This window comes from Strigops habroptila, chromosome 1 (assembly GCF_004027225.2).
Source record: "Strigops habroptila isolate Jane chromosome 1, bStrHab1.2.pri, whole genome shotgun sequence".
Lineage (NCBI taxonomy): Eukaryota > Metazoa > Chordata > Aves > Psittaciformes > Psittacidae > Strigops > Strigops habroptila.
Genome location: NC_044277.2, coordinates 107975441 through 108002784, shown reverse-complemented (window position 1 = coordinate 108002784; position 27344 = coordinate 107975441). Strand labels below are relative to the sequence as shown.

General features: G+C 39.8%; 1 protein-coding gene across 2 annotated transcripts in view; it reads left to right on the top strand.

The window, feature by feature from the left end:
- DIP2C (disco interacting protein 2 homolog C) overlaps positions 1–27344 on the top strand; it is a 321459-nt gene that overhangs the window by 186097 nt on the left and 108018 nt on the right. For both annotated transcript variants that reach the window (XM_030508942.1, XM_030508932.1), the window contains 5 exons: positions 1352–1462; positions 18111–18236; positions 19080–19289; positions 25406–25537; positions 26882–27001. In XM_030508942.1, coding sequence (XP_030364802.1) covers positions 1352–1462; positions 18111–18236; positions 19080–19289; positions 25406–25537; positions 26882–27001 — 699 coding nt within the window. The remainder of the gene's footprint in view (positions 1–1351; positions 1463–18110; positions 18237–19079; positions 19290–25405; positions 25538–26881; positions 27002–27344) is intronic.

Below are 27344 nucleotides of genomic sequence, written 5' to 3'. Positions count from 1 at the left end.
ATCGTAGTGGAGAGGTTTTACATTATGTTTTAATTGGAAAATATGAACATATTTCCAAGCATTATTTTATTGAATCCAGTTTCAATTTATTAGTCATCCATTTGAATGCTTAATAATTTAATGAAGTAATTTTTACAGGTCTTTCATACTGTCAGCCATAAGTGCAAGAGGCCAATTTTTTCTGTCGTTACAGTTACACATAGTGGAACTACTTTTTAGAGGCAAAAAGTAATAGGAAAGAATTGAGTTAATTCATTTAGGTACTCCTGGTTTTTTGCTCCTGTGCATCACAGTGCCTAAGGCTCTGGGCTTACTGGGCTTGTCTGCTCGGGTTCTTCTCTGGAAGACAGCAGGGTAACATGCCACTATTATATATGCAGGTTTGCTTTCTTTTCCTGTTGTTTGCTTGAATTTTCCTGCTTAATTATTTCACCCTTCTCTGGAAGATGTCAAGGAACATTAGTTTCTAGAAGTGTTTATATACAATGCTGCTGTTATAGCACTACTGTCATTTAAGGAGCCTTCAAGAAAACACCTATTTTTTAAAAAAGCAAATTCACTATGAGAAGGGGATGAATCTTAAGCACTGGATGTTTAGAGATACTTACTGAGACACTGCAGGTATATATATTTTATAAGGCTGAGTTATTTTTGTTGTATTGCTGGAACAGATTACTATTTTCAGCCTGGTTTGGTGCAGTTATTGTTTACTTTCTGGCCCTTGGTAGCAAAAAATGCCTATAGGTATTAATATAGTTCCCTTCCCACAGGGTGTCTAGTTTCTGTAGGTTAGTATTTTGTTGTCGCCAGCTGATCTCATCCAACTACATGAGCTTTTAGATAACATGCTCTAGGAAGACCGAAAGATTAGATATTATATAGACTATAGATATTGTATATATGTATTATATATATAATCTAGATAAACTATTAGACTTGTAGTATCAATACAAGTCTTCTTAGGAATTGCTTTTAACCAGTTTGCAGGAAAGCTTCAAGATCCTTTGCAATCGTGCCCGCCTTTATTAGCGCATCAAAATATTTCCTGAATACTCCTTTATGAAAGGTCACATGTTTGGGAAAATAAAAAAAACATCACCAAGCTTGCTGCCTGTATGCTCTTATGTTGTCTGTGGTCTTGGAAAAAGGTTGTCCTGGAGAGAACCAGCAAAATAACCACAGCAGAAAAGCTGACCAGAGGCAAGTACTGTGTAACCAATTAACATGGCATGGTTTAACCACTGGCTGTTCTTTTTCTACTTCTAGGGTAGGCTGAACTCCTCCTCCTCACTATTAAGCTTCTGGAATTCAATCAGAATGAGCTGTTTGTTTTGTTTTTTAATTAATGCAGGGGTGGACCAGGCATTACCACAAGAACGTCGAACTCCTGTTACTCCATCCTCTTCCTCTCGATATCACCGACGCAGGTCCTCAGGGTCACGGGATGAGCGCTATAGATCAGGTAAGTAGACCACAGAATTGGAATGAAAAGTTGAAATGGCTGGTTCTGTTCTTTGCTTCTTTAAAAGGAATTTTGCTATAAACTCATGTAGTAGCTATACATGGGAAATACTTGTTGTATGAATACAGAGACACGTCCAAGTGTTAAAAAGCCAAACTATATCTGGAATTGAATGATAACAAACATGAAGGGCAGCAAGAAGGGCTTCTGCAGGCACATCAGCAGCAAAAGGAAGACTAGGGAAAATGTGGGCCCAGGAGGGGCCAGCTGGTCAAGGGAGGTGATCGTTCCCCTCTGCTCAGCACTGGCGAGGTACATCTGGAGTGCTGGGTCCAGTGCTGGGCTCCCCAGTACAGCATAGACATGAACTGGACATCCTAAAGTGAGTCCAACAAAAGACCACAAAGATGATTAGAGGAATCATTAAGGGAATTAATTATTAAAAGAATAGAACCTTTTCTGTGTGAGGAGAGGCTACTAGAGCTGGAGTTACGGAGAAAAGAAGGCTCAGAGGTTCTTAGCCGTGTATAGAAGTACCTTGGGGAAGTAAAGAAGATGGAGCCAGACTCTTCTCAGTGATGCTCAGTGACAGAACAAAAGACAGTAGGTACAAACTGTAATATGAAAAATTCCATTTAAGCATAAGAAAAAACTTTTTTATTCTAAGAGTGGTTAAGCACTGGCATGGGTTGCCCAGAGAGGTTGTGGTGTCTTCACCCTTGGACCTATTCAGAACATGTCCCCAAGCAATTTCCTGTAGGTGATCCTGCTTTGAGCAGGGTGTTGGACTGGGTGATCTCCAGAGGTTCCTGCTGACCTCCACCAGTCTGTGGTTCTGTGGCACAGCTGGATTTTGTTGTAGTGATTCTAGTTTGATGAATACCATTAAAAAAATATCTAACTTGAAGTATAGCAAGTTGGGAACATCATTGTGCCCTAAATAGAAGCATGGATTAAGGAAAGATAAAATTAATTTCAGGGCTGAATAAAAGGGTAAAATCTCATTTCCAAATGAATGGGATCCAAGTATCTTCACGATGTTGCTCCAGATATAACATGAAGTGAAGGAAGTGATTGGTTTATAACTGAAGGAAAAGCAAGCTCTGAAACTTCTTTACTCTCACCTTTGAAGGCATAAACTGCACGTACTACACCTTAACTGGATGAAGGGTAGCTGTGTTCAGCTGTTGTTTCAACTGCTGCAGTATTAAGCATGCTTCTCAGATATCAGCCAGAAAGCCAAGGTCTGTTTTGTCCAGTGCTGCCTCTCTTGCAGCAGCAGAATAAGGGAGCTATGGAGAGCAGCACCCATCAACTGCTGTTGCAGAGAAACCCTTGAGAGCTCAGAGTCAGGAGCCAGGGAGTGATGATTGTGGAAGGCGCCGAGGAGCCAGCTGTGGAGGTTCTGGATTGTGTTTGAGAGATGCGTCTTGCTGGATGCAGTCAGCAAGTTGTGTCATTGTGCTGGCAAAACTGCGGAAAATTATAGAGAACTCCTTATAAAACCTTTTGTAACATATCTCTGGTTCATTCCATTAGTCAAAGAGCTTGCCAGTCCTACTTAAAGGAAAATGAGATGATAAATGTTGGCAGAGAAAGTTAATTTCTGTCCAGACCATTCTGATAAATTTGAAAAGCTCCCTTCTCCCCTCAGAAACCTTGGGTTCACACTGTAGATGCTGCCCGTTTTCCACTGAATGATGGTTGTGGGATCTGCATAATAATTCCTTGATATATAAGCTCCTAGAAGCTTCTCCCTCATTACATTAATCTGATTTCTACCCAATGTTTTCAAACAAGTGAAAATACCACTCCTGAAATTGTCTAGTTTGTAGGTGTGCAACCCATGGTCTTCAAACCTCCAAGCTGTGGCTCTCCAGAGCCATTCCATTCAAAAAATGTGTGTTGGAAGTTGTCTGCTTGAGCTGTGCTTGCAATTTGTAAACTAAGATGTTGAGTCAGTTTGCGGATGAGCAAAAGGAGACATCATGCTCATCTTCCCTGTGTGCCTCTCCTGATACCCCTAGAGTGCTCTGAGTTGGTGTTGCAACTTCTTGGTCACTGCCTGCTCCTTGAAAGGAAGGCATTTGTTCAGTGAAATAGTACATAAGGTCCTGCCTTATGGGGTGGAGTGTTATAATGATATATATAAATAATAAAGACACAAATTTTGCTGCTGAGAGGAAAAGTAAGGGATTGAGTGCAAAGGGTTGCTTGTTAGTGCAGGAGTCTCATCTTAGGAGAGTCAGGACTATACTATAAATCCAGATCTCTCTTGCTGCTCTGAAAATGTCCTTGGTGTTGAAACTGGAAATCTTGACAGTATTTTGGAGACTTACAGCAGGGCTTTGAATTCCTACCTTGACTGCTGTTAGCATGTCTCCTCAGCAAGTCACTGAGCTCTCCAGCAAATTGGTTTGAATAGCTGCAGCATCTTCACTCACTTCCAACTGTATGTAGCAAATATTGATGAAGGTAAATGTAAACTTCCATTGCAGTTTTGAAGAGTTATGAGGTTATCATCTTCTTCAAATTTAGTTTCAGAAGACCTTTGCTAAGATACAGTGCCATGTTCCTATTCTGAAATTTGTTCTCCCCTTCTATACAGTGCCTCTGAGATCAGAAGTCTATTTATTTCTTGGTCTCATGGCTCATACTCGCTTATTACTGCAGGTTACAAACTTGCAAGTCAGATTTCGTTCTTGTTATCTTGTCTACAGATTCAGATTTGCTTCAGGTGGAAGCCTTTGTTTTGCTTGTTGTTTCGTTGTGCTTAATACTTTAGCATGTCTGCTCTGATCACACTGTGATTATTCAATCCTAGCTGTTACCCAGTTTCAGTGCTTGTTATCATATTTGGTACATCTTCTTGGAAAAGGCCCAAACCAAAATGAATGTGCAGTCTTTAACCAATAAGTAATTCACGTCTAGGAAAACATTTCCCTTCCTTAGGTTTTTTGCACCATTTATTTCAATTAACATCTGCAAACAAATCCTCTACTCCAACTCTGATCAAAGTCCTTTTCTGTCCATTCTTGGTAAGGTTTTCCTAATTGGAAACCTAACATCCTGAAAGTCGTCCAACTCTCCTTCCATGCTTTTGCTTTTTACATAAATTTAGATGTCAGTGCAGATTGTTTAATGAACTCTCTTTGGAGACTCAAAATCATTGCTGCTACTAATATCGCCTTCAACTTATGCTCTTTTATTATGGAAAATGTCAGACTGACATTTTAAATCCCTACCTATTTTTTCACTTCAGTATTATTATTATTATATTAATGTTGTAATAGAATTTTTCAGCACTATTATTTTGAAAACCTGGTTTCTATGATTTTTTTATTCTAAATAAAATTGACTCTGAGTTTATGGAAGCTTTTTTTTTTTCTTTTTCCTAAATGTTCCTAAGACTTCTTGTGTTTTAAGGTAGTTTGATTTTAGAATTCAGGCTACATTGGGAATTTAGTCTAATTCTTTAACACCAAAAAGGTTTAAAATTTTCTGGCTGCTTCCTTTTATATAGGAAGAGATCCTGAACATTGTGTTTCAAAATGTCAGCTTCTTAAATAATTTTTCAGATATCTAAAGAAATAGGTAATGCTATAAATGTAGTAAATGAATCAATGCAGGGTTAAACTACATTATTTACTGTATAGAAATGTGGCAGCTAGTTTACCTGATACTAATTCAGAAGCATTTTTTATTTGTTTAGTGCTGAATATAAAAACTCTTACATTATTTACTCTCTTAGAAACAGTATTTGGAAAGGTTTCCCAAATGTAGATCGCAGCAGTGTTTTTCTCCTAGCAGCTGCCATTCCCTAGCCAGTGCCTGTACTATAATGTTACTTGGGGCTCGAGGTGACACTGAAGCCAACTGTTGCCGAAGGCTGGATAAGTAACTTTTGCCAAGAGGTTTTTCTGGCCAGTGACTTTTCAGGCAAGTCAGAGAAAAAGTGGCTTACATTTCTCTTCTGCCTCTGCATGCAGAGTAGATGTCAGCATCTGGCTTGATCTGGTTCAAATGACATGACTACAAAATCAGGCACTTGAGTGTTAAGTCAACAATGGTCTTGTAGATGTAGCTGCAGCTTTGTTTCCTTAGTGCAGTTGAAAAGCTAGGTTTCTCAGGTGCTTTTGGAAGCTGCAAATCCATGGATTTGGTATAGTGTGTTAAGGAGATGGGAATTGCTTTAGAGTAAACAAGTAGGTAACCTGAATGGCTTAGCTTTCACAGTCTCATCATGCTGTCTAAGTGAACTAACTCAGTTAGATACTGAGATGTTGGCCCTATATGTCTTCCATATAGTCACTAGGGACCTGTTTGCTCCCTGATTAGCACTGGCTACATTTTGCTCATGGTAACACAGAAATCCCTTGTAGAAGGACCTGAAGCTTCTGCCACCATTATTTAAAATACCATCATATCGGCTGTCTTGCTTTTGGAAGAATGGTCTTACTGATTTGGTGCTTAAAATAGTGATCTGTAACCTCTCCACAGTGCAGCCCTGAAGTTATAGGGCTGCTAGAGTTTGGCCCCTTGCCTGTGGCTGGCTGTTCTGGTGGCCTGAGGCAGAGCTGGGCTCTACTGCCACATAAAGGCTGCAGCACAGTACAGCAGTGCCTGCTGCTGTGGCAGTTCCAGACCAAATACCACACGGGTAAACTAGGCACATCCTCCTGATCATAAATTGTTTCCTTGATCATGATAAATCTCCCCCAGATCTGCATTTCTCAGCCAGTCAAGGCCTGCAGGGTTCAGAGAGCAACTCTCCTTCAGAGACCTTCAGCACCTCTTTTATCTCCTCTCAAGGGAAAAGTGTTTTGTCCTCCCTCAGTTGGATGTTCAAAACATGGAGAAATGAAACGTCAGGACCTCACCAACCTCATTTTTCCAAAGGGACACCTTTGTGGCCTTTGGATTATGCCAAACCAAAAAGCTTCAGTTCTCCATCCCAGTGCTGAAAACCAGAGCACCTTCTCATGTTAGAGGACCTGCCTTTTAGTGATTCCACAACTGTCAGTAAAAAAAAAAAAAAAGGTATGATGGAAATACTCAAAAAAGTATACACCAATAAAAATTAAAAATTAAAAAAATCACCATTAAATTCTAGGGAATCTGGTGTAGTATGTTCAAATGCACATGCTTGTGTTAGGAGTGAGATAGCAGCGCTTGGCTCTGTGATTTCTGCTGTAGAATTCTCCTCTGATGAGATGAGGATATGACGGATAGGTTGGGCTAAGTTTATTAAGTCCCTTGTTTCTCATGAGGTCTCCAAGAGGCCTCGAAGATGACCAGTGTTCTGCACTGCCTGGAGCAATTGTGATGCCTAAGAAAAACGAGGCCAAAAACTGAGTTTTCCAGATGTCAGAAATGAGGTGGGAAATAGCAGCTTAAGTGAAATTGCACTGCCTCTGTATCTAAGGGTTCACAGTGTCCTAGAGGAAAGACCAGCAAGTGAGAGCACATGTGCTACATGAACTATTTGGATAGATTTTAAAAGGCACAGCAGTGGATGAGCATAGAGCTGGGAGCTGAGAAATGGAGTGTTTTGAGAAATGCCATATGTGGAATCAGCATCTCTCAGCTGGTAGCATGGAGGAAGGGTACTGCTGGTAGGGTGGTTGTGGTACCCGGACTCTCGGCAGGGAGTACTTCCCTTCTCCCACTCAGTTTTGCTGAATTTTTCTCCATACGTTCTGAAGATAAGAAGGAAGAAATCAGTCTGGTACACCATTCTTGGGGGGCTGCCAACCCCTGCCCCAGAGATCTCAACGCTGCAGAGAACAGCTCGTTTTCCAAGCACACTCAGCACTTCTCTTAAAAGATGTTTTAATATAGGAGATTTTTGGAGATTGTTTTGCTGAAGCAAATGCATCCTGACTACAATTCTCCTGGCTCAGATTCCTGAGCCACCTTTCCCACACTGTGGTTCAGTAAGGAAAAGACTGAACAGCTTATACTGAGCATGAAATCATTTAATTTCTAAAGAAAGTGTCCCAGACTAGGTTTGAGGGACATTTGAAATAAGGGAGCTGGCAGTGAGAGAACGTACCCCGGAGACCCAAATCCTAGAGAAGCTGGCATCAGGCATGAGGTAGCTGAGCTGCTCTGCTCTAGGAGCTTTGGTGTGTGCTGTACTATGTATTTGTTCTCATTTGCCATGAGGTAAGTGTGTGTATGAACCATAACAAAGGTGGCTGACATTTTGTATATTTACAGCTTACCTCATAGTGATTTAAAATATATGGATAGTTTATATTTTGTGGGTTTGAAGGGACATTCAAGATCTCATTCTGCAATCTTGCTAGAACTGACAAAAAAGAATTATGAGAAAATGAGAGCTGTAGTGCCTGGTAGAGGAAGGGATGGAATAGGAAGATTTGAGAAATCATTGTTATTGAACCCTTATCATTTAGCAGTTCTCCAAGGAATATGGAAAAAAACCACCATGGTGAATGTGCTATGTATCGAGATGGGACTGCCTATAAGTGTTACGGTAGCTTGTCATAAAACAAAGAATTTGTTAACTCTTCAGGTGAGTAAGGGTTACTTAAGGTGTAGACACACTTATTCAGAAATTAATTGATCTCCTATTTGATGTAGCTCACTTACAACCTTAATTTCCATCTGCAACTCAATCAATCAGGACAAAGAAGAGCTTGAAGAAAAACTTCTGCAAAGATGTAAGTTTTATGACCACATCCTTGCTTTGACCCAGCAGAAAAATTTGTAAGGATAATTGCAGAACTCTAGAGGAAAATTACTCAAGGATCTACAGAGGAAAGAAATAGAAAGTTGATTTACTTCAGATCGCATAATAAAGGGGCCTGAGATGAAGTCACTATGTGAAGCTGACTTCCAGATTGCATTACAAATGAGATAATAAATAAATGGAGGGATGGAAACGATTAGGGGGAGGCCTGTATGTTGGTTTTTTATTTCATTTATCAGTGGAATTAATATAGTTTTAAATTTCAGAGTTTAGCAAAAAACATTTTAAAATCATCTTTATTATAATACCTGAAGAATCCAAAGTAAAGCAAAAACTCTGCCTTTTCAGTTCTATAGCACTGGAGTCATAAAGAGTTGTTTTCTGTTTTGGCATCCTTTGTTTCCATCACATAACCTCTGTGTTTCACAGCCTGCCCATACGGCTTTCCCAACTATGTGTTCAGCTTTTACCTTCTGTCCACCCAGAATTATGGATTATGGCCACTGCCATCCAAAGCGGGAGATGACAGCCATGCTTTTCTTCTTTAGAGTTAAGCTTTTTGACCACATGAGAACATACAAAGCTTCTAGCTTCTTCACATGTGCTCTAGGAGGTGGACAGAAGCTGCCCAGGAGGTACTCGGCAGCAGCTGAATGATGGCATGGCGCAGCCCTTTGCAGAGTGCATGCAGCGCAGTTTCCTGCACCAGTGGAGTTTGTTGGCTGCAGCATCCTAGAAGAGCCTGGCTTTTTTTGGTGGGACATTCATAGGAGTGCAGATGTTTTCTAAAACACTGACTTTTCATTGTCAGAAAATGTGCAGGTTAACAAAATTTGGCTCTGAATTCATAGAAAACTCAGAAGAACTTTCCCCTGCATATCCATGTATCCCCAGTTCCCAGTAAAACCAAAGACCCGGTGTATATAGTTTAAACATCCCAAAGACTGAAACTTAGACACTTAAATCACTTTTTTAAATGTAAGCAACAGATTATTTCTGTCAGTAACCTCCACAGCCCTTGTATAAATGAGTTTTCGTCTTAGAGCAGATGTTCTTGCATTCAGTTGAGTATTCACTATGTTTGTTGTGAATGCCATATTTCAGAATTAATAGCACACCTGCTTGCAGCTGGAGAGAAATAAGGTGTCACAGTGATTGGGCTATGTGCTTTCTTATTTTAAGGAAAACACACAGCTCAATCTTTCCTATCTTAATCTTACCCAGAGAGATTGCAAAAGTATTCTGAGCCTGCTTCATTATAGCATTACCCACAGCAAAGATCCATTATTATATGGACTCACTTACTTTCACATTCCCAGGGGTGAGATGATTTTCCGAAGACTGATCTTTGTTGGATGAACACAGCAATTTTATGAAATCACTTGCCCTGTATCTGCCTGAAAATAAGTCAGTGCTGTCAGCCCAGAATAATCAAAAGACAAAGCCTAACTGTAATCTGTTGTGATGACACCACATTTACTGTGTATCACGCTATTTAGTATGTCCTGATTGCATTTCCAATAGATGTAGCTACCAAATTATCTCTGCTCAGAGTATGTACGGGCCGCATATTAGGAAATGAATTCTCAGTATATTCTTCGTTTCCATGGTAGCTACAACAAAGGTCTGATTAAACTCATAAGAGACTTTCATGCTTTCAACTACTGGTTTCCTGTAAGGCAGCAATTGCCAACCTTTCTTGTGTATAATTACTTAGCATACCATTGCTATACTTAGTGTTTCCTTATCTAGAATTTTCAGCCAAAATTCACCTTTGATAGTACTGGTCTGATCGTGCTGTTTTCCCATAGTATCAGTTGCCTCCCTGTAATAACTCCGAAGCTGTTACGATTCTTCTGTTGTTCTGTTGCTGTAGCCGTAAATGGCCTTGCTCCTATTGCTTCCTGCAAGCCATGTCTCTGCCTGTTCCTCCAGCTGTTCTTCTTGATGCCATCCCAGCGGCTGGCTTCCCTGAAACAGAGACTTACTTGTGGTTTTACTTGTTTGTTAAATATCTGACTTGAGGGCTGATCCTCTACTGCAATATAAATAAGACATAAATATGTTTTCTATGTACAGAAATAACCTCTTATTAAAAATCCTTTGGCATTCTCATTAGAGAATCATTCCTGATCTTAATAATCTGCCATTCTGCAAGCAAGTCAGTTGCGTTTGTGAACGATCCCATAAAAAGCAAGGATGCTAAACCTTCTCAGATTCCTTGGGTCTGTCCTGCTCCCAGTTGTATCGTCATGTTACCAGGAATTGGCTACTAAAGGAAAGGGAGAAAGGTTGTTTCCAAAGGCTGAGTAAAAAAAGAAAGATGAAAATTGCTCAGGGGAGAGGAATTACGTAAGGCAAAAGGAACAAACAGATGAAATGGATGAATTCAGATCACATCTAGGTATGTCTTCAAGCAGTCTTTTTCTTCCAGGAGCAAGTCCCCTGAAAGAAGGGATGGAAGTACCATTCCTTCAGAACTGGAAAACCAGGCTGCAGAAGATGGTAGGGACTCTCTTAGATAATTCTGCATCTGTACAGCAAAAATTAGGCAACAGCTTGTTTTTCATATTTGTGTTTCTTGAACAGTGAGTGATTTGATATCAAGGCTTTATAATTACTGGGAAACTGAAAACACAGGCAAAACCAACAGAAAGAATATATTTTATCAGAAACATAGGTAGGAACAGACTTGTACTTTCTTGATTCTAGCAATACATGACTCCTGTCTACAGCCAGTCTAATTTCTTGTCTTAAAAAGAAACAGGGCTGCGTGATAAATTAGATGCAAGAGAACTACTTGACACACAACTGCAAGACCCGATTTAAGTACAAAAGAAAGAACTGTTTTTCTTTTGTGTGCTGAGGCATTTTATGCGAGGGGTGCAAGGAACAGTTTCGTAATGTGGAAACTTCAATGTAGCTGATGCTTACATGGGAGGAGCACCCTGTTTCATGATCCATGCAGACCTAACACCCAGATCCCTGATCTGTGAGGAGGTATTACTTTGCTTGCAGTATGTTGAGTGTTTGACATGCCTATGGAGCAAATGCAGCTAATACTGAATAAAGGAAGCCGCTGAGGCATGTTAAACTTATATAGGAAAAGAATTTTAACAACCTCTCCACATAGAGGAAGAATGCAACTGTAGTTTGTTGAATAGGTTTTTGTTTTTTTAAAAAGAAGAGCTGAACAAAAAGGAGCAAACTCATTCTGCTAAAAGCTGCAGAAGTCTGTGGGAGGACTAGGAATATGCAGCGTATTTCAGATGTCTCAGTTACAATTCAGAGCTTTCAAGGACACTGTATCTGGCCCAACTAGGGAATGTGGCATCCCTGGGGTTCATGGGCTGTAAGGGGAAGATTGAGTCAGGATTAAACTCCATGCCAAATGTGGATACGCACTTCAGAAGAGGGCTCTTATAGCAGCTGTAGAGAAAGAAGAGATACCACAGCATGGCTCCATATGTGGACCAGGATATGGCTGACCTTGTTCATCATACGATTGCTTTCATGCTTCTGGAAAGGAACGCTGATTTGCTTGTAGAGCTCATCTGAGCCCAAAAGGGTCATACATACTGTGTTCCCCAAAGTACTTGGCTAGGAGAGGACAGCTCGTCTTAGAGGAAAGTCACCACTAGCTCTAAGTAGCATATGTTTGTGCAAGGAGAGAAAGTATGTTCTCTAGAAAATACTTGTTCAGAAGAAACTTTTTGTATCCCAGAGCCACTACAAATCAGACTAAAAGTCCTGGCCAGGCTCTCTTTCTGTGTGCCTGCCCAGCTTCCGACTAAATAAAAAATTGTCATGTCCTTCCAGAAAAAAGATGAGGTTCCAGGTCATACACCATGTAAGGAATAAATGATTAAAGAACACTGTGAACAGGGAGTCAACAGTATGACCAGTCTGTAACTAACAGTGTTTGCTTTTGTATTTCTGGGCATTATTATTTAACCTTTGAACACTGCCCACCTGTCAGCAGTTAATACAGTTATCTCCCTACAGTTACCTCCCTAACATCTTCTGTCACCAAGTTCTCCCTCTTGAGAATAGGCTGCTCCCTCCCACATCACCATGCATTTATAGTGAGCAGTCTGAGCACAGGCTCATCCCTCCAGCTGGGCTGTGCGCCAGCCACCAATCTCCAGCTGGTTTTGTTGTGCCAGGGGATCCCATCGGAGCAGCATGCCAGCATAGGTAGGATGTCACTTTTTTCCACAGAAGCAGAGAGGTGGCCTTGTTTCCTCTTCCGTGGCCAATCAAATGCCCATGGAAACATGTGTTGAACATGCAGCCTTAAGTCACACAGAGAGAGAAGGCTGGTGGAGAACCACCATGGAGAGCATGGTGTCCATATCAAGCTGATGCTGTGTAGTAACGTGTGTTAGTGGGTTGGTTTGGTTTTTTTTCCTATGCCTTTCAGTTAAACAAGGACCACAACATTGTGCCAAGTTATGAGATAAACCAGAGTGACTGCAGTAAGCAGAGCGTCTCCTGGGAAAGCTGGGTAATTTTTCCTGCTGATGGAATGAGGGATTTACTTCTATTTGCAATAGATGAGAGTTTCTGATTATACAGTGCAATGGCCAAAGGTATGGGTCATCGCTCTGGGAGCCTGAGCTTATGGACCCTTGTTCTCTATGCCAGTTCTAATTTCTCTGCCTCTTGTTTTGAGGCCTCATCTCTTGTTTAATAGATTGTTAGCTCTTTGAAGGGGAACTTTCTCTACCATGGGTTTGTTTTTACAGTCCACTTCCTTTGTATTTCAGTTACTGACTTTGCTCCCAGAAGTGTGCTTGCCCTCTATATCCTGTCATAGAAAGTAAAGGGAGAGAAAAAACAAATAAAAATGCCTGTATGCAACAGAGAAAAGGCTGGAGACAGAGCTGCTTTGTCTGAATTTTGCGAAGTATTATCGGGCAGCCTCTAAGAAATACGTCTGGCTGAATGCTGAAAACCAGGTTGATAGCAACAGTATGGGTTAAACAGCTTTCCCAAGCGTGTTGCTTTACTCTTTCCCATTTATTGATTCCTTGAATTCAAACTCACAAATTGGATTCAACGTATGGCTGGCCAACCTGGAACAGAGGAGGACAATAGCAGATAAAGAACTGCATATGGGTTCCTATAACTGTAGATAGGGGTGGTGATATTTTATGCTACGCTCTAGATTTTCTGTTGAGACTTTCTTGTGGAAAAAACAGGTGGGAAGACTATAGAGATTTAGTTACCTATAGGAGTGCTTTGAAGGGTCAGGACCTGGGGTCATTTTATCAGTGGTAACAGCGTAGTTACAATGTCACAGACTTCTACATGACAGAATATTTTGCCTAAAAGCATTTTCTTTCCACTTAGACTTTGGACTTTTTTCAGAAGGTCTGAGTGCAATTAGATCAAAGTATATCTATGTTTGAAACCCTATCAAAAGTTTATAGTAGGTGAGAAATTGTAGCATGTCACACTGAGGAAAGAGAAGAGAGGTGGTTTTTTGCTGATTTTTTTTTTTCCTTGTTTTTAATGAAATCTCCTAACTGTGTGGTATTTCAGGACAAAATTTTCATACTGGAATGATTGTTTTCAGGAAAATTTAACAAGAAATATGTGTTTTAAAGCAATGCTCAATCACAATATGATGAATTCAGTTAGCCTGCATGTGCCAGAGTAGATTGAGAAGACAGTTCAGACACTTTTGTTAGACCTGCAAGGCAAGGGGCATCACCCTGCCAGAGATGGTTTGAAATTCTAATGTGATGTTCTCTGCTGATTCTCTGTCTGATATGTGGAGAATACAAACTGCTTTGTGCTGATGGGATTTGGGAAGAAAACCAGTTTTCTGTCCCAAGGAAACTTGGATACATGTTATTACCTTCATTATACTTTGTTCCAGTGTGTATCACAAATGTGGTTTCCTTCCTTTAGTGAATGAGGAGCTTCCAGTTACTACTGTATAGATTTCTATTACAAGTCTCCTCATATTTTTTTCAGTAGCTGCTAGGGACAAATTGTGGGCAAGTAGTGGGAGAGGATGGCTCTCCTACATACAGTATGGTGGACACCATAGCCCATCTTTCACCAAGATAAAGGCAAAGAGCAACCACACTCTGGCTTATATTGATAAGAAGCAAATCACCAGGGTCACCCTTTGGTGAGGGCTGTACATTTTGGTTTAGGTTTAAATCCATGCTTCCTAAAACTACAAAAAGAGATTATTAGTTGTATGTTGGTTAGCATTCCTTATGGTATATCAGCAAAGTTGGCTTGTAGCTCAGAAAAGCAAAGCTAAAACCTAGAGAAAAGCAAAGCATGTGTATGGAAAATGCATACCTGAAGCTTCAGTATTAGTCTGGCTTTCCATCACCTCTGATTTCTTAGTACTTTGGGACTTAGGCTCTAGGTACGAATGGCTTGAATGCTGTTCACAAGCTTAACAATTCCCACTCTATACAAGACTGCTAAAACAGGTTGAAGAGCATCTTCAGATCCCATCAGTAGGCTTTCATTTAAAAAGAAGCCTATATACAAACTATATAGGCTGTTACCCATTCTTTATCTTAGCCTTTTTTTACGTGTTTAGAGGCACCTCATGTAGCCAAAAGTTTTACTCCTGGGAGAGAACATAGTGAAAAGATTTTTCATCCAAGCTGGACTCTTCCTGCTTTCTTTTTTTTCTCTCCCCCTAAAAGCTTGTAAGCTCTCACTGATAGTCTCTGAACCACCTCTGAACTGCAGTCCTCAACCTTTCCTAGACACATGTCCTATTTTTTTGGAAGCCTCCATTTTCTGAGTAATGCCTTCAGAATAGTTGACCTTGCAGGCTGGGCTGGGAGCAGGTGTGTATGTTCCTTCTCCTCAGTCAGCTTCCCTCTTGTTTATTGAGTTTCTTATCTTTTCCATTGTTTTTGCTTTCCTGTGGGGGTTTCGTGGGTTTTGTTTTGGGATTTTTTAGGAACCTGTAGTTTGTTTTTTCCACAGTAACCCATTACAGATAAACATATCAGGCATGTGCTCTTTTAAGAAAACAGTTAAATTCCTGGGCTCCTGTGGACTCATTTGAAAATCAAAACCCTGCAGAATGATTTTTAATCAAGCTGATGAGTTTACTTATCAAAAAAGAAATCAAAGAATTCAAAAGTTATGATTCAGTGTCCAGCTGTCTCAAAGCATTTGAATAACGATTTTCTGTCATCTGTCCTTTAAAAAACTTTGAGTTACACCTTATCTCCCTTTTACACACAGTCAAAAACAATCCTAAGTACAATAACACACAAATAAAATAATTCCTCCTGTCTTAGTCAGCGAAGTTTATTCTCTTCTAAAAATTGCTGTAGAGTTTTGTTGGGTTCAGGGGTTTTTTTGATTTTTTTCTTTTTTTTTTTTAAGGGAAAGCTCATTTTTAGCACTTGATATCTAATTGCTAGCCTTTGAAGGAAAACCAGTAATTTTCCCTGTTTGTTGGATGAGAAATACAAACTCTTAGTGAGCATGTTCAGGTGTAGAGTGAGCAGGTAGGAATTTGTCCTTGGGACATGCTGTTAGATAAAGGCTTACATTGTTTATTTTCTTAGTCTGATACTTTTCACATAAACTTTTAATCACATTTTAATTATAAGAAAGGCCTTAAACCTTTTACTTTAAAATTATGACTTTATAGGAGATAGATTGTTTTCTGGTTTGATGTTAGCATTGCAGTCTTCTTCTGTTTTGGTCCATCACCTGCATGGCTCTTTTATCTTTTGAGTATGGTTTTCCAGCTTTGCTGTTTGCTTTTCTTGCTTTGCTTTTGCTGACTTGCTCATCCTCTTCGTGATTTAAAACAAAAGCAGAAAACAACTCACAGAAGAATCTGATAATGTTCGTTTTCTTTGACCTATTCTTCCCTGCAGTCTTTCCACTGAGAGGTGCTTAAACCCTGGCAGAAGACAGGGAACACCATTATTAAAAATGAGACATTGCAGCTTATAAGCAGAGTGTATCATCTAATGCTTCTAGTCATCTTTCCCAGTTGTTACCTACAACAAGTTACTTGCAATCAACAGCTCTTTAAGTAAAGATATATATATACTCTTCTGTTTCCTGTTGATCTGCTTGCGGAACATCACCCATTCAGAGCTGCCACCACATCAACACAGGAGTAGGAAACAGGCTACATGCTGCCAACCCAGCCCACAAGAGTGATCTTCAAATAGATTCAGCAGCAGCAGAAGTGGGATCACCCTGGATTAAACCTGTTTTCACTATGCTCCTGCTTCATTAATGGGAATAGCTAAATTATGTGCACAACTTGCTGCATTTTCAACAGCTGATAACAGTGACTGGTTAAAAGGCAAATCTAATGTGCTTACAGTTGCGTGCCAGAGAGTCAATATGCAGCGAGAGGGTCAAAAACCAGAAGTGACTTTTGTTGGCTGCCATGTGTTTTGCATACAGTCTCCTCATGTGTGTCTTGTTCCAAACCCATAGAAATACACAGACAACAGTGCAAGGTAGTAAACTGAAGGCAGACTTATTTCAATCTGTAGTTATGGTAGTAATTAAAGAATTTACACAAAACAAAGTCATTATCAAAACACATCACTAGCACCTTTTAGACATGATAAATGGCCTTTTTCAAACTTTGGGAGGCAGACAGCTGTATATACTTGTGAAAGGTAGAAAAGCTCTTCACTGGGGATGTCCCAACGGAGAAGGGATCTGTTGGATGCTTTGGAGTGGGCTGGTGTGAGCTGTGTGTAGCACCTGCCTGTGAAGCACCAGGCCTGTGCTCAAGGTGCTTTTTCTTATTATTCCACCTCAGGCCAACCCTATGTAATACTTTTCTGCGAATAATGCTGAGTGATGGAGGCAGGAGGAGATCCTGCATCAAAAGGAGCGTGTCCAGCAGGTCTCACTCAAGTGAGACTCCACTGAGACCCCGCCTGGAACACTACATTCAGTTCTGGGGTCTTCGACACAAGAGGGACGTGGACCCGCTTGTGAGCCCAGAAGAGGCCACAGAGATGATCCAGGGGCTGGAGCACCTCTGCTCTGGAGACAGGCTGAGAGAGCTGTGGTTGTTCAGCCTGGAGAAGAGAAGGTTCAGGGGAGACCTTAGACCAGCTTCCAGTGCCTAAAGGGGGCCTACAGGAAGGATGAAGAGGGAATTTTTACAAGGACATGTAGTGATAGGACAAGGGGGAATGGCTTTAAACTGGCTGAGGAGAGACTTAAATTAGGTATAAGGAAGAAATGCTTTACTCTGAGAGTGGTGAGACGCTGGCACAGGTTGCCCAAAGAAGCTGTGGCTGCCCCATCCCTGGCAGTGTTCAAGGCCAGGCTGGACGGGGCTTGGAGCAACCTGGTGTAGTGAGAGGTGTCCCTGCACATGGGAGCAGGGTTGGAACGAGATGAGCTTTAAAGTGCCTTCCAATCCAAACCATTCTGTGATCTATGATTAGGGGAACTGCTGCCATTTCTTTTGTGACATTTCACATACCTCTCACCTTTCAAGCAAATGTTCCTGTTCGCATAGTCTGTGTGACTTTTGTGTAAATTGGAAACTCCATTGATTTAAAAAACAGGCAATGTTAGTACACCATGCTTCCACTGAAAAGAGTGATGGCTACTGAAGTAACAGCTCTTGGTTAAACAGAGGTTTGCTCTGGGGAAGCCGTGTTCCTGCTCTTCAAATACTGCAACACTGCTCTGGGAATATCATCCAGCTCAAAGGGCTTGTTTGTTGGTACAGCACTTTTCACTATAGCTGCTTTTTCTACAGGGAGGAGAGCTCATGCAGTTCCTCTGAGATCCTGTGTGCTCCTGGCCTTTCATCATGCAGTATGTGTTGTCAGCCGAGCTGGCATTCGAACAAACCTGCATGCAGGTGCACTGAATGCACAAACAAGCAGCTCATGTCTGTCTTGAAATCTCTAACTTGAAATCTCTCTTTCCTTCCAGATGTCCACACAGAAGCAGTTCAGGCAGCCCTTGCTAAACATAAAGAAAGGAAAATGGCAGTCCCCATGCCCTCAAAGCGACGTTCATTGGTGGTGCAAACATCAATGGATGCCTACACACCTCCAGGTGAGCATCTCTGTGTATTTTATGAGATTTTTAAAAATGGTTCTTTGTGCTGCTACAGGCTAATAATCTGCATGCATAGAGAGTAATGGAGATGTCATTTGAAGCACATTGAGCATAATGCTGAGGTGTGTTTGAAGAGAAGATGCACCTAATGGTTGGAATGTCAATAGGGGCAGTTCACATTATTGCTTTGCCCTTCATGGTACCTCAACTTCCACTGGTCCTTTTGGTCTTATGAGGACCTACCTATGGCCAGCTAGTCATATTGTGAGTCAAAGTTCCTTTCAAGTTTCTGGTTTATTCCCTAACACTAATGCAATATCTTTACAATTATTTGTGCCATTCCCTTCCAAATTTATCTGCTTTTTTACCTGCTAGACTGTGAAAATGCTCCACATCTCATGCATTCTTGTTCTCGCTGCATCCAGCTGGGATTCCATTTCCCACTGAAGGGTGTACTTTCTACAGTTGGAAGAGTGTTTCACAGACTTTGTGGAGTCAGCTGGGGAAACTATTTTGGGTATTCTGTACTGTTAATATATGGCTGGAGATCTGCAGATTCTCAGGCCACATTATAAAGGAAGACTGGTTTTTTTTATTCCTTATTTTTGTACAGTAATACACAAGCCATGGCCTTAGAGCAGGAAAGCTCTCTCAGTGCACAATGTGCAACTGGCTTTGTTTCAGGGCTTTCAGTGTTACAGACTTTTCTTATTGTGTTTGTCTACGTTTGTGAGTTTTTCTTAATTGCAAGTATCTTAAGATTTGTAATATGAACATGCTGTATTTCTATTAAGAAAACCTAAAAGCATTGCAAGTTAACAGGCTGTTTTTAATTACTAGATACTTCTTCTGGTTCAGAAGATGAAGGCTCCGTACAGGGCGACTCCCAGGGAACTCCCACCTCAAGTCAGGGGAGTATAAACATGGAACATTGGATCAGTCAAGCGATCCACGGCTCTACCACGTCAACCACTTCCTCCTCCTCGACACAAAGTGGAGGCAGTGGTGCTGCACACAGACTAGCTGATGTTATGGCTCAAACACATATAGGTTAGTATACGGTATATGGCTCCCAAATTCCTTAAAATGTGCAGTTGCAAGACTTCATTACTCAGCACTAAAAAAGGGTCTCCTTGAGATCCATCAGTAAGGAAAATCAGTGCATGCAGCATTAGGGATTGCTTCCATAGAAGTTTCTCGCCTACTGCTGCACCACCTTAGTTACATAGTTGGAGTGAGTTTGATAATTCTCTTAACAGTATGTCCTCGTAAATTATTTTTTTTTTTTCTGTCCTTAATGGAATCTAGAATACTTGGGCTGCGATATCTTGCTATTACAGTCCTTGGGAAAGACTATTGTATACCTTCGGAGAAGGGAGCTGTTATTATTAGTAGCTTGTTTATACCCTTTGGAAAGATCCTAGGAAGTCAAAGCTGTCTTTCCATTAGGGATAAGCTTCACAGACATTAATAATTTCTGAATATTGTGCCATTGACATTAGTCTTCATGAAAATGAGGCAGCTATTTGATTAGGTATGTGGAAAGCAAGGCTTGTTTTCCCTTCATTCTTCAGGAACTGCTGTTTGTCATATGAGGCATCTGCTTTGGGTGTATTCTTGCTGGGGCTGTGTATTTTGGGTTGTCTCACTTGAAAATCTCTTGGAATCTATATTGGAGCAGAATAAAGCAACCTTGCTGCTGTTCTACTACACATATGAAATGCAGTTCTGTGTGACTGTTCCTAAACTGATCATTCCTTTTCAAGTATATGTGATGAGATCTGTGAAAGCATCTTAAATGTTCCTGATTTTATGTGCTGGAACAGTAGTCTGTATCCTCCCCTTTTTTTTTTATTGCTATGAGTATAGCTTGATGTAGAACCTGTATTTTTAGATAAGTAATCTTCTCACCATGATTTGGAATCACTGAATTGCAGTCAGGGGTAGAATTTGTATTGTATTCTTAAATTCCTGCTAAACTAATAGCCTAGAACCTTATTTTAGAGACATATAAACTTCTGAACACATTAATCATTGCATTTGGTTATTTTCTGTAACTTCATCTTGAAATGCTAGAGGAAATTATAGCATAGAGAATTAAATTTATCCAAACTCTGAAAGGTTGCATTACTCACACACCAAGTCTTAATGTGTCTTTAAATATAGCTTCTTTATAATGTGACATTTGAGTAATTTTAAATCTGGCACAGTAAGTCTTCTTTTATAATCACTGAGTTCACAGTAAATAATACAGCATTTATACAGCTAAATTAAGATGGCAATATTCTGCAGAAGAAGAAAATTCTACTTCTTTTACTTGTTTTATTTTGCCTTGTTGTTGACTAGAAAGGTGTCTTCTGTGAAGGAAGCAGTTAAGCTTGCCTCAGTGTATGCATATTTTCACTCGTCCTCACAATAAGATCTCTTAAATCGCATCTCTAGTTGGGCAGTAGTTTTGACATAGTAACGTAAAGGTCATTTGGATGCCAAATATGAGTGATATCTGCTAACAGATTGAGACTGTGATCTTACGGTTACCATCAGTCATTGTTGCTAAGACCACTAGAAATATAAGAGAAGCTGCACAGGTGATAACTGTAAGATGTATTTCTTCATGGGTGAGCTGCTTTCTGTAAGAATTTGAAATTAAATAGCTCTTTTGTTTCTTTTCAATCCAGGTAGGTAGATTTTGTGTTTAATTGTATTTTAAGAGGTAATAGATTCAAAGTATTCCCAAAGATAGGCTTGCTATTTCAGAGACAGTATGCCAGTGATAATAGATGAATAATCCTCTTTGGTAGGAGAGAAGGTGAGGGAGAACAATAATCTTGTTCTCCGAAGCTCATCAGCTACTGGAAACAATGTGTTCTTGATCGCAAAGAACATATATTCCCATAGTGTGATATTTGTTCAGTCCAGGGAGTTGCTTTCCAAAGAGAGATCAGCCTGAAAGAGAGAAATCATCTGTAAATATGTAAGGATATACTGCCACACTATGAAGATGCCAATTTTGATAAATACGTATTTAAGGGGCAACAGCAAAGACCTTTAATGATAACAACAACAACAAAAAAGCCCACTGTTCTCATATCCGCTAGGATTTGACCTCCAGAGTGCCTCACAGAATCAAAGGGAGAATTTTCCAATTTAAGTACTGTAATGCAGTCCTGAGAAGGGATTTGATAAAAAGCTTTGGCTGTAATAGAATCAAAGTTCAGCTTTGTGGATAATTTAGGTAATTTACATAAGCTATTATATGCTTCTCATATTATGCTGTGTATTTAATTTGGCTGCTGCTGCTGCTCTATTATGGCCAAAGTTCTAGTTTAGTATAGATATCCTTTAAATATTTACTCTCACCTTTAGGATGCTCAGGTGCCTGTACTAAGCCACAGGGAGAATCTCTAGTTTGGCAAAAGTGTCATAATTGTGTTGGGTAATTCCAGAAGTTACAATTCAAACCAGTGAAATCTGTAAAATATACCTAATGTTCTGGCCCATCTTTGCATCAGCACTGTATATATGTCTAAGTTGTTTAAGCTTTAACTTGTCTGCAATACATGTTTTGGATTTTTCCTATGTAAAAATCAAGCACATCCCAAAGCTCAGAAAGTTTGTGTAATGAAAATCACACGATGCTTACCTATGATTGTAAATTTATATGAAGTTAAGCATCTCACTGCAAAATTTTTGTCCTGTAGGTGCATATAATGTTTCTTATATATACTTGAAATACCTTTCTCTTTGAAAATCAATGACCTATATCCAAATTAAGGGCTACATAGATTTCTAATCAAGTAAATACAAAAACTCAAGCCATAAGGCTTGACTGATAGTTGTCTGACAACCTTAAAATTTTTATGTGTTCTGAGGGGGAATATTAACTTAAAATACGAGAGACTAGTTTAAAATACCGTCTGTCACCTGGACATCGATATGGGAAAAGCCCCGCTGATGGAAAAAGCTCTAACTCTGCATTTCGCTTCCCTGACAACCAGAAAAGCTATCTTGTTTGGGAGAAAAGACTGCATTTCCTTCAAGTATAGTACTGTGGGGATGCTTTCCGAGTTCCCAGAGACTTTTCAAATACATGGTACTTACGTGTGCTTCAAAACTTCCACTGGAAAGTATTCCTCCACCTCTTTGCTTCTTGTCAAACATGAGCTCTGTCAGTGCACATGCTCTGTCCCTATGTGAATGTGCTCTGCATCGTTGGTTCTTTTTGATTTTCATGAAATGGGATAAATTGTATCACTCCAGTGGCAGAAATGAAGAGAGCCTTAACTGGAAACAGATGTTCTGCCTGTGATCTTCTGATGCAAGAATATTGGAAGAGATGGGAAGAGGAGGTGATGCAAATATGTATGTTTGATGGAGGAAATGCTTTGAAGTCATGCAGCTGTCAGTTTCTACTTTTTAGTCAACAGATGTGTCAGGATCGTTATTCTTAACTAAACCTCAAGCAGTGCTTCAAGTTACCTGACATAAGACCAAGCAGCTCAGTATAGACTGTGTCCAAGCAGCTCTGTATAGGCTGTGTCCATAGTCTAAGCCTGGATTGACTGTTCTATACAAAAAAGGGTACATTTCACGGAACACTAACAGTTATCTTTTTCTTTAGAAGTCATTCAGACCAAATTTTTGTCTGTATGACACTCATTCCTCCAGGCCTGACTCTGAGAAGGGAGTGAGCTGAGGATTTGTAAATCTCATGGACGAAACTTGCTGTAGATATTACCATAAGAAGACATCTGTTAAGCAGATACTATAAAGGAACATGGCAAGACAAATCTTAATGATACTATTCTGCTGTATAAGAGTTCTTCTTAATGGAAATGTAAATACCAGATGGGCAGCCAGGGTGCTAAAACCCCACTCTTTGGCTAGCCAGAGGTGGCTGCCTTGGGAAGGGAGTAATTAGGTAATTTCAAGTGCCAGTGCTGCTTGTTCAAAAGGAAACCCTTTTACAAAAGAGTAGGAAGCTGCTTTCTCAAGTTATTTCACCCTACTCAGCACCATGTGTTACAAAGAAGTATTTGGTTTCAAGTGTATAGATCTGAAGGGAGAGCATCTCTGCTCTGTGGTGCTTTGGATCACGTATCTTCTCTCCCATGCATTAAAAAAAAAAATCATCTCACTGCTGAAACCTGAAAGGAAATACTTTGCTTTAACTCCAGTTCAGTTTGGCTTGTAAAGTCTGAAAGATGGAAATACTTCACTGAAAAGATGTAAAAAATTGTATTTCTTACTTTAAAAGTACTTTCTCATAGCTGACTAAGGACAATTATTTTCTTAGTCATGATCTCCTCTCCTATTTGCATGGCAAAACTGCATTATAAGTAAAAGATAAAAAGGTAAACATCAGCCTTTTTAAATTGACTTAGTTATTGAGTAATTCAATCATGATCTATAAAAAGCTCTTGCCACTTAGCAAGAAAGGGCAAAAATTGTGCTGAGTCTAAAATAGTTGATAATGACAATAAAAAGACATGTAAAACGAAGACATTATTCAGGTAATTACCAGCATAAGCTTCATTGTCAAAGCTATTATACTTCAGTTGGTCATTTATAGCACAATATAAGTTGTTTGTTTCAGTAAAAGTATGACAATGGGTGTGATCAGAATCAAAAGGCTTGGCTGGACATTTGTAGGATGCATGACATTTTCAAGTTGCACAATAAAAGCCATCTTGTGTTATCCTCAACCAGATATTATGGTTGAGTGACAAGGTTGAGTCCTTATGATGTTCATGAATATAAACATTAAATAACAACTGTAGATGTTAATATCATGTATTAAGTTTTCATTATGATTATCCATCAAATGCTACGTTTAAATAAGAAGTATACCAAATAAGCATCTAATACAGCATCCTGTTAGTGTATGTGTAGCCATAAAAATTGGTTATCTGTTTTGATGGTGCTTTAATTTGGAATTGAATTCACAATAATTACAGTGATCCGAAATTCAAGACTCATGAAGATTCTTTATAATTACATTTGAGGTGAAATATACTGCAGAAGTTGGTGTAGTAGAGTTATGGCACCATAATGCTTATAGGACAGATTTAATAAAAAGCACATCTTGAAAAAGTATTGGAACAAGATCAAGTTTTTCCAGAATTTTTGCATTTTTAAAGACTTTTACCCTATCGTAAAATGGAATGCCATCCCTCCTCACTTCAGTGGCAGCCAAATGAAGACCTGCCTTCTTTTGTATCTCAGAGGCTCCTGGGGATTATTTATGTCAATCGACAGAGAAGTTGGTATTTGCTCATGGTATTTATCTCCATCTACTCTTAACGCTGATAAAAACCTGGGGAAAAAATTATGAGACAACCCATAAAAAGAGTACATATACGTAGGTAATACAGACTCCGACTTGAAAACACAGGAAAACAAACTGTGGTAGCATACTGAGTTATCAGGCTATGAAAGAGAAAGATTAGCTCTGTGGAATTGTTTAGGAGTGCTGGCATGAGTCAGATCAAATTGTGTTTGCCTTCTGGAAGGCAAGTCTTTGTTATGCGGAAGAATTGTAATAGCTCTGTCTAAAAATAGTAGTCAAGCGAGTGTCCATGCAGAATGCAAAGGTCATGTTTCTTTGCATTTTCTTTCTTTCCCCTGGAGTCCAACCCTGCTATGATTGATTTTTAACTCATATGCTAGCAAGTTCCTTTCTTAACTAAAATTGGCATGGTCAAAATCCAGAGGTTATAAAAGCGATATGCATTGGCACTTGCAAGTGATTGACAACATGCTGTGTTCTTTTTATTTAGAAAAAGCAACACAGTAATCTGTCAGAATTATATTTGTCTGGGTCTTTTCTGTTTGAGGCTGTTCAAACAGCCTCTATTTGAGGCTGTTTCACTTTTAATTAAATATCAGGGGAGAACCTAAAACCTAATTGTGTAATTTTATTTTTTTTTTAGCCTATTGCTTATGTGATTGCAGATATACAGCCCCTGTTTTAATCAGTGCAAACTTTATTTATTAAAATCATGCTGTACGTTATTGTTATATACATTCATTTTGTGCATTGACTTTAATGCCTGTTCCGATGTTGGGGTGGGGGAAATCAAATGGTATCCTTTCCTTTCCCTTTTGCTTTTCTGCCCTTCAACACTAGAGGTACACAGTTAAACCTTTTAACTTACTTTTCACAGAAAATCATTCTGCCCCTCCAGATGTTACCACTTACACCTCAGAACACTCAATACAAGTAGAAAGACCACAAGGATCAACGGCACGGGTGGCACCAAAGTATGGAAATGCTGAACTTATGGAGACTGGTGATGGTATGTCACAAAACCAAACTGGTTTTTTTTCTGACTATCATAACCTTTTTGGTGGTTACTGTATACATTTGCTCTTCGGGGTTTTTTCTGGGCACTTTTCACTTACAAACACTTACAAAGTTGCAGCATCTTTACAAGCCTAAAATAAACTGGTATAAATGAAACTGACATAGAGAAATATTTCTTAATCAGAAGAGCTGATTCCCTGTAGATATTGTCTGGCAAAAGAAAGCAGTGAATCTCTAGATCTTCTTTTATCATGCTGCCTGGTTACAGCTAATCCGTTTTGTAAATGGCAAAGAACGTGACATGGTAGGATGGCTACATCTTGAAAAGTGATGTGGTTTAAGTTTTATTTCCTGTTTTGGTTTGGTTTTTTTTTTTTTGAAAAACAGTTATTTGTAAACCCTTTCTTGTTTACTGCTCCTCTTTTCTAAAACTTACTAAATATTTCAGCAGGGTGTAGAATTGTTGACCAAATGTATCTCATCTAAACTTAGCAGTCTCAGCTCTAAAAACCACTTGGTAAAAGTTTTGGAGCCAACCTAATGAAAGGGTAGAAAGTTGGAATTCCTGCAATGCGGTGACAGAAAGCTATTAGTTCTGGAACAGATGACATGAATGTCTCAGAGGCTTTTCACTCGACTAGGGGAAAGGAAGAAAGGTGATTGATGGGACTATAAAAAAGTGCCCCTTGCCACACGCTCCTGTTCAGAATTCTGTTTTTCCAAGTGCTGTACAGGCAAGCATGCTCCCTTTGGAGATTGCTGGTTGGTGGGATCACCTGTAGGGACATTCAGGGAATACAGGGTCGTGCTGAAGCAATACGAAGATGTAAACCATGTTGAAGATGGATACTGGGCAGATGTCCATTACAGTGTAAAGAGCAAGCCAGAATAAATGATGAGCCCATGACCCACACTCCTTGCTGAGCTACAGTCTAGTCAAGCAACATTGGTATGACCAGTGATCATGGGGAGAGTCAGTGCCTGTCTTCTTAGTTACCATTGCCGATGCCACCTGGAAGAGTTCTCTAATGTTACTGATATTTGCTGTAGGGAGGGTTTTTTCACTGTGCTTCACTCCCTTAGTTTGTGTGCTGTTTACTCTGTAATTTTGCAAGCTCACTCTGACATTGTTTTATTGTTTTTATTTAAACTAGGTGGTGGTGTTCTTTTTGCTGAAATGATCTTAATGTCTTGATGTTGAATACTTGAGTCACAGCATGGCATGAAACTGTAGTTGTGGTGGCCTTGCAGTCCTAGACATTTTCTTACCCCACTTAATGTCTGGTGGCTTCAGCATAGCAGTCGACTGATGTCTCCATTGATCCCTGTCCTGCAGGAGTACCAGTGAGCAGCAGAGTGTCAGCAAAGATTCAGCAGCTGGTCAATACACTAAAACGGCCCAAACGACCACCATTACGAGAGTTCTTTGTAGATGACTTTGAGGAATTGTTAGAAGGTAAAATGACTGTTTTTCAAAAGGTTTGGGGTTCTCTTATTTAAACTCTGTAAAATGTTTGTCTCCCACATTGACTTTCTAGAAAGCTAAGTAAGCCCTCCCTGTACTGGCAAGTAACAAAAACCATCGGTATTCAGTGGAATCTGCTTGCAGTGAGCTTGGATGTAGTGCTGTAGAGTCAAAAATCTGTCGGTTTTGCTCAGCTCCTGGTTCTGCTTGCAAAGAAAAGACAGAAGAGAGTGGAGGGAAGCTTTGCTTTGAGATCATTCAGCTGTGGATTACAGCCATTGCTTTAAAACACCAATATGAGAAAAACTGTCAGTGAGGGAGCATGTTAATTTTT